The sequence below is a fragment of the Phaenicophaeus curvirostris genome, chromosome 28 (assembly GCF_032191515.1).
Source record: "Phaenicophaeus curvirostris isolate KB17595 chromosome 28, BPBGC_Pcur_1.0, whole genome shotgun sequence".
Taxonomy (NCBI): Eukaryota; Metazoa; Chordata; class Aves; order Cuculiformes; family Cuculidae; genus Phaenicophaeus; species Phaenicophaeus curvirostris.
In genome coordinates, this window is record NC_091419.1 from 1,425,927 (window position 1) to 1,440,443 (window position 14,517).

General features: G+C 46.3%; 1 protein-coding gene across 6 annotated transcripts in view; it reads right to left on the reverse strand.

Annotated features, from left to right (window-relative positions):
• The window catches only part of RANBP3 (RAN binding protein 3), a 52,929-nt gene extending 43,811 nt beyond the window's left edge, over positions 1-9,118 (reverse strand). For 3 of the 6 annotated variants that reach the window (XM_069878089.1, XM_069878091.1, XM_069878088.1), the window contains exon 1: positions 9,001-9,118. In XM_069878089.1, coding sequence (XP_069734190.1) covers positions 9,001-9,022 — 22 coding nt within the window. In that variant the 5' untranslated portion in view covers positions 9,023-9,118. The remainder of the gene's footprint in view (positions 1-9,000) is intronic. The other 3 variants (XM_069878087.1, XM_069878093.1, XM_069878092.1) reach the window with 3 other exon arrangements.
• Between the last annotated feature and the right edge of the window lie 5,399 nt (positions 9,119-14,517).

The following is a 14,517-nucleotide window of genomic DNA, read 5'->3' on the forward strand; positions in this document are numbered from 1 at the left end:
AAATCAGTTGTGGCCTTGGTGAAGCACCTAGGTTGGCACACACGGAAAAGGGGCTGAGATTGCCCATTTGGGAACTGGTAGCTGTTACATCAGCTCAGCTGAACTGTAACTTTAACTGACAAACACATAAGAGTTATGAAAGCTATTCCAAGAACTCTTTGTGAGGGTGGAAAGGCCTCCTTCCACCCTCCTGTGGGTCTAACTCACAGGGATAACTCCTCAAAGCCAGCACAAGACTGATTTGGCAAGACTGGCATAACTTGTCCCACAAAAAGGTAAAATTAATTGTGAAGTAAAGCTCCTTAGAGCAGCTCTTTGCCTGCTCTGTATTTTTTTCCTTTATTTTCTATGTTCTTCTACTCATCAAACACTGCTGAATCTTAAAAACGCTTATTAGTGACAGCAAGGCAGACAGTCTGTGCCAAACACAAAAAACCATCTACTAAGGAAGGAAGGTCACCTACAAAGCCTTAACTGCCATACTTGTCCCCAAAACTAGAGTTGGTGGAAACAATAGAGGTCCCTGTGGATTCCCTCAACCTTGGCACATCTTGCTGTGGAGGCTCCTCTGCCCTGAGGGCCAAGCTATTAACCCTTTACTTCAGTGATGTTCATTCCCTTACATGTTTGGTAGGCTTGTGGCTTCATTAATGCTGTCATTACAGCAAAAAGGAGCATGCATCCTACCAAACCACCTCTATCCAAGACTGCCAAACCAGTCAATAAGATGCCGACCTAGTGCTCTTCCCATCTGGAGAGTCGCCCAAAAGTGGGATTTGATTGTGTAACGCACAACATACACAAGGTTCCTGTACCAAGTTCCACAGTCGCCAAAGAGAACCAAACGGAAGAGAATGACTTGTTTATTCAGTGCTTAATAAAGGCTGAAGTATTGAGAGAGAAGAAAGCAAGCAATACAAAAAGCAGGTCCAACAGCAACGCAAAGTGCAGAGGAAGCATGGGATGGCTGGCAAGAGACTGGAATGGGGAGCCAGAGAAGCTGACATGAAGGAACTAGACAAAATAGGAGATGGAGTCTGGTGATGGAAAATTGAGTACTCAAAAACCAGGAATGCCAGGAACACCTGAAAGCTCACCAAGAAAAAATTATTGCATGGAAGAACCAAAGAGAAAAACAGAGTGAAAAAAAGCAAATATTTGAGATTGTGTCCAGCTACAGCAAATGAGATAGGGAAGAGAAGCCAGTAAAGCAAACCATGCCCAGTCAAGGTGGAAAAGACAATGCTCTTATGCAACATGGGAAAGTTTCCATCCACAGATGGAGAAGTCCTCCAGTGATCAAGATCTAGGAATCTCGCTATTGCTTTTGCTGGCTGTGAGACCAACTATGAGGGCATCCAGCAGGAATGATGCCAAGACAGCAGACACTCACAGCTACCCACCAGCACCCAGTCAGGCACGTTCTCTACCAGGGAACAGTTGTTCACCATGTCCTTTCTGAAGTCTGCAACAAGACTAAAAGGGTGGAAATGTTTCCCTAATTAAGCCCAAGGCAAGAAGGGATCATGGGATTGTCTAATCTGAGCACCTTCATTAAACACTGCTTATTTTTCTGAGCCTTATTGTTTTGGGGAAACATTTTCACCAAAGGCATCAATTATAAAGACATTACTGCCCTCGATCATCCATTACCTCACTTAGTAAAAAAATCCAGCCCCAACTTCCCTTTCAAATGTCTGACTTCAGCTTTCAGTTCTCATTTCACATTACAGAGTTTGAGTACATTTATGTACTAGACACGCAGCTCTCTATTATTTAATATCTGTCCTACAAAAGGACTTTCACAAATCACGTTCTCCTATCAACTGAAGGACCACCACATCAGGTTTTATTTCGGTAGAACAGAAATGCCTGTGTTAGGTAGTTGTTGGGGTTTTGCCCGTATGCCAAGCATGGCAGCTTATTAAGCACCGCTCCAAGATAAGAACTACCCTGTTGTTTGTATCAGCCAACACCAGAAGTGAATGGTCACGTTCTCTCTTAGCGAGCACGCTTCCATTCCACCAAGGGGGCTAAAGAATGGCCTACAATAAAATGGATCTGTCAGGCTCACAGAACTGTCATCAAGTCACATGGAAAATGAAGCCGGATAAAGGAAGGGGAAAAAAAATCCAAAACAACCTGCAAGCTTCAGGTACAATATGTATGAAAGAACATGAGATCTTCTCCTTTACCCAGGAGATGAACAGACACAGCACTTACTTCTTAAAAATTGTGGAACAGGTTGGTTTTTCTCTAGACAAGTAGACAGAAACAAGGTAAAGCAGGAGCTGAATGCAGAAATAATGTCAATTTTCTAACCAAGTCACTCTCAATTAAGGCATTCTGAGAGCCCAGTCACGTCAGAAGGGAAGCAGACAGACCTTCAGTAGTCACTGTCACAGAGAGAGCAAGTGCCCTGTTTGAACATCTGGAACTCCTACAAACCGCCTGTTTTCTTCTGAACGCTGGTAGGCTATCGAACCAGCCTGAAAAATGAATGAACCCTTGCAACTCCTTCCTGCAGTTTATTCCTAAGTTTCAGACATCTCAACCTGCATGAATAATTTCAAGAGATGCCTTTCACAGGTTAAAGGAATTAACATATTCATAGTTAATGACTTAACAGTGAAATATCTGCCCTACGTGCCATCGGGAAAACATTAAACCCGTTCAGCCTCAGAAACCAAAACACAGAACAGAAAATAGTACCTTACCAGCTCAGGCAGGGACATCACCTTCAAGTCATACAGGCTATTTAATGTGAGATTTTCCACTTGGACACACGACCATTTGTAGCTGCACCAAACTCTGAGGTGTCAGCCCCATTTCCTGCACCATATCCTTGTTTTACCTCTTCAGAGCAATGCAGGCAGAGCAGTCAGTGACATCTCTGAGAGCCACAACAGTTACCTTTGCAGTACAAAGTTTTAAACCTTCACTGCAGCATGAAATGACCCATTACTGAAAAATCCAACAGGTATTTTGAGGCTGTAGATACAAAAACCACATCACTTTGGAATGCACACCTGAGGGCCACATAACGTGAAAGGGTAAAACTGTGCAGAATGGGAGAAAAAAGCTCCACCCTGGTATCCCACAGAGGTACATTTCTCTGTACGGTTACAAGGCTCAGAGTAATCCCATGGCAAGGCAGTAACCAAGGTCAAGAAACATTCTTCTCCTTTGCCATGGAGACCATTGTATCTCATCATAAGAGTGTGGGATAGTTCCGGGTGGAAAGGACCACAGAAGGCCTCTAGTCCAACATCCTGCTCTAAGTAAGGTCAGCTATGAAGGCCAAACAGGTTAATCAGGTTACCTAGCCTGGTCTTAACTTTCAAGGATGGCATCTGAGCAGCCTCCCAAGGGTCATCTCTGCTACCACTTGACTGCCCTTATGGTGGAGGAAAAAAGCCACACAGCAAAACTCATTTCCCTCTACCCAGCCTGAATGTCTCATTTGACCTTTCATCTTTTGCCTTCTGTCCTTCCAACACACACCACAGGGATAAGCCTGGCTCTGTCTTTGCAACAACCTCCTCACAGACCCTGGAAAGCTCCAAATTTGCCTCCCCAAAGCCTTCTCTCCTCCAGGCTGAAACAGTCTAGACACTTCAGCCTCTCCTCGCAGGCCACCCAATCACCTTGGTTCCTCAAAGTAATCTTTAGATTTCAGAAGGAACCCAGGCTCCATGTAAGGAAGGCAGCTCTCAAGTCCTCACCAGACCTGCTGTAGCCAGGATATTATGAGGTGAATTTATTTGAAGCAACAAGCTACACAGCTTCAAATATTTTCTCTTTAAATTTACTTCAAATTTCATACAGTAGTGCAGCAGTGCCTCACTACATGGAAAAAAAAACAGTGAGAAACTTCCAGGCAAGCGATTTCTTGCTTAGATCTGAAGAAATAATCTTCAACACTACAAGTATACAAGTTGACAACAAGAGCTCTGACTTTAACTCATTATAACATATCACCTGAGAGAAAAAGTTGATCATTCCTATGAACAACAAAAGATCATGAAAAAGGGGAACGGCAATTAGGTTGTTAACTCGCCAAAAATATACAGAGTGGAAATTTATTGCCTGTGGAAGGCTTATCCAAGGGCCAAGAAAAAATTAAGTTCAAAGTTAAGTTTAATGATTTTTATTTGAATAGCTCAGGCCACAAAAATGGTGATTTTTTTTCACCTCAATACTATCTAAAGAACAGAATAATCACTAAAAAATATTAAGAGAGATATGGGCAGTCGCAGCATGATAAAATTCTAAAGGTGTTGATAACAACAAGATTCTCTTCCATGAGCTATGAGCAGACTAAAAGCGATCAGTCAGCTGCCACACCAACAGTCAGTCTCCAAACAAGACCCCACGAGCAAAGTCCAACCATATTTCATGTCAGGAAGTACAGGATACATGACTGGATCCTTTACAGCCAGGCTTCCCAAGTGATGTCACGGTGGATATGACTGGCATCAGAAAAAAAAAAAAGAAAAAAGACACTTATGCTTCATTTTCCAAAGCTTGGTAAGTGGCTTTCTATGAAGCCAAACCTGATGTTCTCATTCCCATTCAAACCCTTTCTTTTTCTGTCTCCTATAGCCTCAGTAAGCAGGCTGCTCCCGGACAGAATTGCCACCATCGGTACAAGAAGGTGAATGCCTTTTGCATATTTAAGATGAAATAAAAATTCCATACACCATATTTAAAGCATAACCCTTTTGTATCTGCAGAGAGCATGTTATCTCATTTCCCAAGCCCTTGTGGCATTAAGAGAAACACGTCACCCTCTGCATTAGGTAACTTTATTTCAGCTCAGATACTTCTCATCAGACAAATGGTACAAGTCAGAAACTGCAGAAGTAGCTTATTTACACATAACAGGAAGAAGAAAACCCTGACGCAGCCCAACTACATTGCAATATAGAGATTATTTATAAAGAGCTCCAAAAACTGTTAACAAAAATTACTTTAGTGTTTAGACAGTTCTGCCTTCTAAATGAAACAGAACTTCGTAGCATTTGGAGGTGAATTAAGATACCTCAAAAAAACCCCAAACCCAACCCAATTCACTCAGCCAAAATTTGCATCCACTAGATTATCTACAGTAAATCCTCAGGGAAAAAGATCTTGTTTACAGGGTCTACAAACATCAGGAACAGCCGTGCATGCCAGCTTTTCCCCTCAAAGTAACAAGAGCTTCCTCTCTCTGAAAGCTTCCATCAGGCAAGCAGAATTACACAAAAAATTGATTGAGCAAAAAAACCCAGTTAACAGTACAGGAGTAACATCAGCTTCATCCAAGTGTGGCAAAGAAATGGTACCTTCACTGCAAAAGGAACTGCTCATTGCTGAGGGGCATGGTTTAGTGGTTGCTGGGGGTGGTTGGACTCGGTGATCCAGTGGGTCCTTTCATACCTGGTGATTCTATGATTCTAAGTATTTCGTCTTCTGTCCAACTTGTTTGATCACAAATTGTGAGCTCAGCAATTGCATAAAGCAAAAGAAATGTTTGGTGTCTAAGAAGGATTTGCCAACTGAGGCAATGCAGGCACCTCTTGAAAGGGAATGTGAAGGAAGCCATCAAGTTTTTGCCCCGAGAAGAACTGGTACCTTTTCAGTGTCTGAAAGGTGACAAAGTAATTAATTCTCGACACAAGGAGATTCTGCCAGCTACAGAGCCGCTTCCGTACCAAGCTTCCGTATCTTTGATAGGAACGGTTGGACTCGATGATCCAGTGGGTCTCTTCCAACCTGGTTATTCTATGATTCTAAGCTATACAACAAACAAGTGACCGCCTGTGTACTAACAGCAAGGTGATGAGAAGAGCATTCCAGTTTGCGCCTGCCAGAAAGTCATCTGGTTCTCCAGGACACTCAACTACCACATGTGAGGAATGCCGGTTTTAAGATGCGATCCAGCTAAAACACCAACAAAGAGCATCACTTCAAAGACAGCAGAGAGAATGGCTAACACCATGTAGCAACTGCTCTACACAAGAGTGGCAGGAACAATCGTGCCTTCCGTTCCAGACTCCTGGTTGGCAATTACCTAACATTTGACAACAGCAGAGCCTTTACTACACACATCACTACATCCTTGTGACAAAGTCAATTAAACTGCGCACAGCGGGACAGAAGTTACTCTCTCTTTCTCTTCACTAGCTCCACACATTCCAGCTCATCTCCTCTCATGATGAGGGGCAACGCCAAGACCGGGACCTGTTCCTAGGAGACTCAACAGTACAAGCTCCTTTAGAAAGTGGCCCTTGGACCACCTGACCCCTCACCACCCTTCACTGCAGCAGAGGACCCACTCGATCCAAAAATCTCCTTCTGCCGAGACCCAACTTGCCACCAAACCACTACAGAGGCAGGACAGTTTCACTAGGGAAAAAGGAGAGACAAGTGAATGGAAAACAATCAAGGGACAATTAGAATTAAGAATATGATGTAGTTATGCAAATACCAGAGGGAATGGTTGTAGCTTTGAAGGAATGCATCACAGAAAGATCATCCATTAAAACAGTCTGAAAGTTTAAAGGATGCTGGCAGAACAGTTACTTGGAGGCAATGCCAATGTCTCAGTGGTGATTTAAGACGGATAACAGACCAAGAGAGACATCAGAATCCAGAAAGTAATGATAACAAATATACTGCTGGAAAAGGAAAGAACAATTTGTTAATTGAAACAAAGGCGTGCTGTGGTAAAAGTGACAGGTTGAGAGAGCTTTGTGACAGTAAGATGAAAGGACATAGGCAGAACCAAACAGCGCTTTCAAGGCCAGAGGGTTCGTTCTGGTAATCAGACAGGCAAGAGCCTGAGTTTCACTTGCACGAATGGACAAGAAAAGCTATTGTTCAAACACGTCAAGCAAAAACAACCTGCAAGGACTGAAACCTCTTCCTACATATTTGTGACTACCACGTGCCAAAGAACAATTAGATTCACACCTCAGAGTGAAGGTATGAATGAGACAGCACTGTCATACAGATCAATCAAGATTAAGGAATATTAAGAATTTTGCTTTCACCATACTTGGTTTGTGCACACGAATATTTCTCTATTAAACACTTCAAAAAAGAGAAGTGTAAGACCAAAGAATTATCAGTACCAAGACAGTCATTTCAGGTATTTGAACAATACCTGGGCACAAGGAAATAAAATATTCACTTCCCATGCTGGAAAAATAACATGGATTGAGGTGTTTAACAATGAGGAGAAAACAAAGGCACCCGAGCACATCATTGCCATGTCAGAAGCAGCAAACAAAGCTCATAGAAAGACCATGAAATCCACTGACTTCCAGCAGAAGGATGCCCATTTCATGTATTTGCACTGCTATACAAAGACTAGACATCTCAAAAATGGAATCGGAGGAAAGAGAACACCAGACAGCGCAGCCAAGGATATTACAAGCAGAAGAGACAACTGCTGAGAATAAGCTGATCCTGCTTAATCTTAGGAAAGATTGTATCATGTTCTTATTGCAAGAAGAAACAGAACACCAAAGTATGAAAATGACAACTCCAGAAGGAAATGAAAGCACATATGAAAGAGATTAGCGGGTGAGGGAGGTCACTTGAGTGAGGGAAGTGTATGAATAGAGAAAAAGAAAAAAAAAAAAAGGAGAAAAGACAAAAAAGTAAGAATGTCACCTCACTCTGACCCTGCTCCACAGTCTACACAGCTCTACAAAGGTAGAGGTATATCTACGTGAGAAATCAGCATAAGAAGATGTAATAAACATTGGTAACCTGGAATCCACCATTCAACTTAATGCTTCCCACTAGAATAGGGTGGTAAAGAAAGAGGCTTACACTTCAGACAGCCATTCCCAAACTTCTGGTTCTAAAAGAAAACAATAAGCTATCAAAATTTATTGCATAAATGCTGTCATTAAGCTTCTCACAGTTACTGCACCTTTGACTACTTACTGCCACCCTAGATCACTTTTCCTGCTTCTTCAGGCACTGACAGCCCCTCTTGAGTTCAGGAGCCCGCAGCGCAGGACATACTGTATTCCACGATTTGTCAAATAACTCCTATGTCATTGTGTTATTCGCTTGTTGTGGACTTCATCTGCAAAAGCTACACCTACAAGAGATATCTGCTTCCTGTTGTTTAACATTGATATCAGAACTGTGATTGCCACAAGCAGAGCTCAAGTGCAAGAAATGATCCTGAAAGAACAGGCCTCATACACTTTCACTTGCCTCCTTCCAGTGCTCCAGGCCAGGCTGGACAGGCCTTTGAGTACCTTGATCTAGCAGGAGGTGTCCCCCCACATGGCAGGAGATGGAACTGGATGGGCTTTGAGGTCCCTTCCAACCCAAGCCAGCCAGTGACTATGATCTTCCCCCTCTCCTTCGTTAGCTGGGAAGAATTAGGAGAAACATGAAGAAGAGCTGGGACAAATCGATTTGCAGAGACTTTGAGGGGACTTAATCCATCCCAGAGGCAAACTGTTGATTCACTGTCACTGAAGCAGCACCCTGGGGCAGAACCCAACCCCGCAGAAGCACGGCCCTGGTTTTCCTAACCCTTTTCAGAGGAACCAAAACCCCTGCTTCCCCACTTCAGAGGCTTTGAGCTTAAAAAATACCAGGCGTGCTATCACATCTCACCGAGTTTTACACGAGGGCTGTTATCGCGTTAATCGGAGCGGGGGGGAAGAACTAAGGAAAAGCCTCGGGATGGTCCCAAAGTCGCGGACAATGGCCCCGAGGCGCCGCCGGGCCGGGGCGGAGGGGCAGAGCGGCTCCGCGGGAAGCGCCGTGCCCGGTCCCCGCCCCTCACGGCCCCGCGGGGCAGAGCGGGGCCGGGCGCTCCCTTTGTCCGCCCGCTCGCCCCGGAGCGCCCGCCTCACGCAGACCCCGCGCTCCCGCGGGCGGCCCCGCACCCGGAGGCGGCGCTGCGGGGCGGATGGGATGGCGGGGTCCGTGCGGAGCCCAGGCCCGGCCCCGGTCCCGCCGCTCGCCCCGGCACCCGCCTACCTTCGTTCGCCAGGTCCGCCATTTTACTTCCTCAACCCGGCCCACAATGCACCGCGGCCGGACGGCGGCCCCGCGCGGCGCGTGCGCCAGCCCAGCGGCACCCGGGGCGGCAGCGCGCGTGCGCGGGGGGGAGGAGCCACATAAGGGGTGGGACGGGCGGGGGTGCGGGGGAGGAGCCAGGCGGGATGAGGGGCTACTACGCATGCGCAAGGCGCAGAGGGGCGGTGGCGGGGCTAGAGTGAGAGCGGCACGCTGCTGCGCATGCGGAGGGGCGGGGAGGGCGGGGCCGCGGGAGGCGGAGCCAGGCGAGCTTGGACGGGGTTAACCTGGGGGAACCGCTGCGCATGCGCAAAAGGCTCAGACGGGGCCAGGCGGGGCGGGGGCGGTGCTGCGCATGCGTGTTAAGGGGCGCGCGGGGCCGGGCGCGGTGCTGTCGCGCATGCGCAGTTGTGCGGGCGGGAACCCCAGAGGGGCGGGGGCGCCAGGAGCGCGGCGCATGCGCAGTTGTGCGGGGGGCGGGGTGTGTGGGGGGGCTGTCAGTGTGTGTCGCGTTCTCCATCCTGGCTCTTTCCAGGGTTAAACAGGGGCGGAGTCCAGTGCAAAGCCTCTGCAGGGCTCCCAGACCGCACAAGGCCATTGCGAGCGGCACCGAGTAGCGATGTGCTGTCGGGCGAAGCGTGTGGAGCTGTTGGAGCGGGTCCAGAGGAGGCCCCAGAGATGATCTGAGGGCTGGAGAACCTCTGCTGTTTGGGCAGGCTGAGGGAGTTGGGGTTGTTCAGCCTGGAGAAGAGAAGGCTGCAGGGAGACCTTAGAGCAGCTTCCAGTACGGAAGGGGGCTCCAGGAAAGCTGAGGAGGGATGTTTTACAAGGGCATGGAGTGATAGGACAAGGGGGAATGGCTTTTTGGAGCAGGGGAGATTTAGATCAGACATTAGGAAGAAATTTTTCTCAGTGAGGGTGGGGAGGCCCTGGCCCAGGTTGCCCAGGGCAGTGGTGGCTGCCCCATCCCTGGAGGTGTTCAAGACCAGGTTGAATGGGGCTTGGAGCAACTGGATCCAGTGGGAGGTGTCCCTGCCTATGGCAGGGGTTGGAACTGGATGGGCTTTGAAGTCCCTTCCAACTCAAATGATTCTATGATTCTATGATCTTCAAAAGATTCTGGAGATCAGTGAAGGCTGTGGCTACATCCAAATGGGCACTTTGATCAACAGCAGATCCTTAACCTCTCACTAAGCTGCCTACAAGGAAGAAGTACCATGAGAGTGTTGCTTTCCACCTGAGCAAGGTCCTGCCATCCTTCCCTGGTTTAAATAAACTTGCTGCTGGTCAGTGGCCTCTGTGGTCTTGAGCAAGTCATCTCCAGGAGCTCGGGGGGTAGGGCTGTGGCAGTAGAATTCACAGATACCCAGAGGACACATAGAAAGCCTTTAGAAATGTTTGGGTTTGGCCTAAGCAGGAACCTGTCACCTCTGGACCTGGAAATGGAGGGAGATTTGGAAAATAGTTCGCCTGGAAAAAGGCCCAGATCCTCGAGGCTGCTGAACGTGCTGACTTCCATAGGGATTAAGCATCTAAATTCTTGAGAGGATCCACGACTTAAAATAAAAGGGACAGGGCAGAGAAAATCATTAAAGGAAATTAATAATAATTAATATTAATTAATTATTGTGTTTCGTGGAGAGTCAGAATACAAAGTGTCTGAATGTAAAGCCAGCTGCATAACCCCTGTCAGGAGGCTGAAAACGGAGGTTGGCCAGTTAACTCTTCAGTGAGCACTGCTGTGTCTGCTCCCTGAAGGGGAAAAACTTTGAAAGAACTGGGCTGTCATTAGTGCCGAACATTGTATCAGAAGGGAACTGTGAAAAGCTGAGCAACCTTTACTCCCTCTTCCTGTAAATTTTGAGCCATATTCCTATACACAGGAATTCCATCGTTATGGGTAAAGCTGCAGCTGCACCCAGGGACAAAATACAGCTTTTCAAAGATGAAATGCAGCTTTTGACAACAGACCATTGCCAAGAAAATATCCAGCAGGCACCTAAGAGACCAGAAGTTCTGAGGTCTCGGATCACCTGCCCGACAGTGAGAGTTCTGGGACCTGAGAGGAAGCAGCGGCGAGCGAGGAGACAGTATCTGGCAGACAGGACTTTCACAGAATCAAAGAATCGTTTGGTTGGAAAAGACCTTTGAGGTCATCAAGCCCAGCCGTCCCTGTCCACTACTTCAGTTGGGTCTTTGAATGCCGGTCTGCATGGTGAGAACAGCCAGCACTGCTGAAGTGGATTTGGCCCCAAGCAATATTATTTAAACTGCACATTAGGCTGCAGTGATTTTCATTTGTTCCCATCTGGCTTAGAGCTGATTTTATCGTCTCTCATTGTGGCCTGAGACATTGAACAGCTCTGTCAGATTCTTTACTTTTGTGTGTCATCTGGCAGCTTACAGGGCTTGGCACCAGGGCTGGCGCTGTGCGAAGTCCAGGTGGCAGGCCCAGTCGATATGTGGGTCCAGACCTTGTCTGTGCCTCGTCCCTGGGGAACTGGGTCACACTTGGTGCAGACAGTTTGCAGGGAATTCAGCTGAAATCACAGAATTATTAAAGTTGGAAAAGACCTCTAAGCCCATCCAGTCCAACCGTCAGCCCAACACCCAATGCATGTCCTAAAGTGCCACGTCTACACAGTTCTCGAACCCCTCCAGGGATGGTAACTCCACCGCTTCCATGGGCAGCCTCTTCCAATGCTTCACCACTCTTGCAGTAAAGAAATTTTTCCTAATACCCAGTCTAAACCTCCCCTAGTGCAATTTGACACCGTTTCCTCTCATCCTAAATCCTTATTATGTCTCTGATGTTAATTTTCAGGGATATACAATGTGGTGGATTTAGCTCCAGGTCTACGGAATTAAGTTCCTGTCCCAAAGCAGATATCTACTACAAACTGAGTCAGACACTGGTATTGAAAAGGTATGAGGGTAATTACCCATTCTGTGAGTCTCTAAAAAACAATAATTACATTTTGAATTTAAGCCCTTAGTCTGAAACAGATTCCCATCACAAAAAAATTCACCTCTCAGCATTAAAGTCTGTTTAACCTGTAAGAAACTGTGAACATGCTTTTATCATGGAAATGATAAAACTTTAATGATAGGAATTACTGTGCTGTGCTTCTCTAATGGGTACTCTGTGCTGGAGTGGCTGGTGTGACCTAGTTAGGGGAAGTGATTTAGAAAGAATGTACCTTCAGAAGTCACACTCTCAGACCTTAAGAGCCAGCAGGTCACAGTGTGTTCCCTATTCATGTTCTAATTAGAGCCCATACTTTTCCAGCATCATTAACATGAGAATGGAAAATTAACAGTTTTATCCTGTTTGGAGGCCAGATTCTGACTTAATTTACCTGCAAGTAACTCAATAATGATACCAGGGTAAATGTGATTCTGGCACTTCATTATTTCAATAAAAAGTAAACTACACCCACGCCAACTTTACAGTTCCTGTGACTTTTAGAAATTAATTACAAGAGTTATCTGTACCCTGCGAGCTTGTCAACTTGCTGATATAACTAGAGTCTATTTTGGGTACATGCCATTAAGATACTATAAATGCCATCCTTTCTGATTAGTACTGTTGTTAGGTCAACATTTCTAAAGGGACATGGCCTAAAAGTCACTGTGACTTTGACAAATTAAATATTTTTCCATAGCTGAACTCTCAAAAAAAAAAACCAAAAAAGAAATCCCTAAAAACCCCAACCCATACTGTTTGAACACTTACAACTTCTGACACTTTGTAATTTGGATGAGCTCAGACCCTGAAGGATTTACACGGTGTTATATTCCATAGCGAGAGAGTAATATCATCACTCGACATTTGGATCCAGAGCTGTAAGCATTCATCAGCAGGGAAAGAAACAGGCTTTAGAGTGAAGACAGCACCACAGGGAATCATGATCCCATTTCCAACTTATTGCCCAGGGAAGATGTGGCTGCCCCCTCCCAGGAGGGATTCAAGGCCAGGCTGGATGGGGCTTTGAGCACCCTGATCCAGTGGGAGGTGTCCCTGCCTGTGGCGCGGGGGTTGGAGCTGAATTGGCTTTGAGGTCCCTTCCAACCCAAACTGTTTTATGATTCCATGATTCTATAACTCTAGCAGTGCCCCGGACACGGAGGCAGTCACTAGATGTGTACTTTACGTGGGTCAGTAAATACAGCAGCAGGTAGACCTGGCTCAAGCAGAAGGTGGTACCAGAGCCTCTTGAGGTCCCTTTGACCAGCACTCCTATGGTTATCAGTGATGCAGTGACCGTTATTAATTGGGAAGCATATCCAGGACTCTATGTAAGTCAGGTACTGCTGGATTTCATCCAGTTTTTAACTTGTCTGTACTTGTAGGGTTGTTTCTCAGAGGACTGATTCCATATGGCAAGGGAGAGCTGGAAGGGACAGGCAACCTCAGGCAGGACAGGTCTTTATTTTGCGACATGGATTGTTTATTTTTTAGCAGCCTGGGTTAATGCCAAACTCAGCTGATCAGTGTTGTTTCTGACCAGGCCATTTCTGTGAGTCTTCTAGACCCACTTCTGAATGATGTCTTAAAATACTCATCCCTCTTGCAACTGCTGAAACTTCCTGTGGGATCATGACCCAGAAACCACTGTGTTAATGACAGTGGCTTATTGAGCGGCTACCAAACCACAGGTTTACAAACATCTGCTTGCTGGAAATTACGACAATAAAGAAAATAAAGAAAATGCCATTGTTGACCTGATTTCAAGGGACCGGCAAGTGTGAAGGCAGTGGCATCATTAGTTGTGCATAAGTTATTGTGAAGGTCTTTAATAACTTGACAGTGATGATTAACAGTTCACCATTAACACCATTAACAGTTACAAAGATTCTAACTCAGCAGGTGATTTTTGAAACATCCCTTTGATATCTGAAAAGTTAGGGCAGTCAGGTGAAGTCCCCAGTCACTGGGGAAAAGGAAACATTGCACCTATTTTTAGGGTAGAAAGGACCCTGGGAACCACTGACCTGTCAGCCTCACTGCTGTGCCTGGGTAGATGCTCCTAGGAGCTGTGCTAAGGCAGATAATGGAAAGGGAGGTGATTTGATACAGCCAGCATGGCTTCACCCTGCCTGACCAACCTAGTGACCTTCTATGACAGAGTGACCACATCAGTGGAGAAGGGAAGAGCTACGGGTGTCATCTATCTGGATTTCTGTAAAGCCTTTGACACGGTCTGCTCAGCATCCTCTCTGTACTGGAGAGAGATGGACTGAGGGTTTTACTGTCCGGTGGATCAGGAATTGTTTAGACGGTCACATCCAGAGGGTGGCAGTCAACGGCTAAGTGTAAAGATGGAGATCAGTGACAAGTGGTGTCCCTCAGGGGTCTGTAGCTGGACCAGTATTTATTACCATTTTCATCAGTAACATAGACAGGGGGATCGAGTGCCCCCTCAGCAAGTTTGTGGGTGCCCCCAAGCTGGGTGGTACAGTTGAGCTACCTAAGGG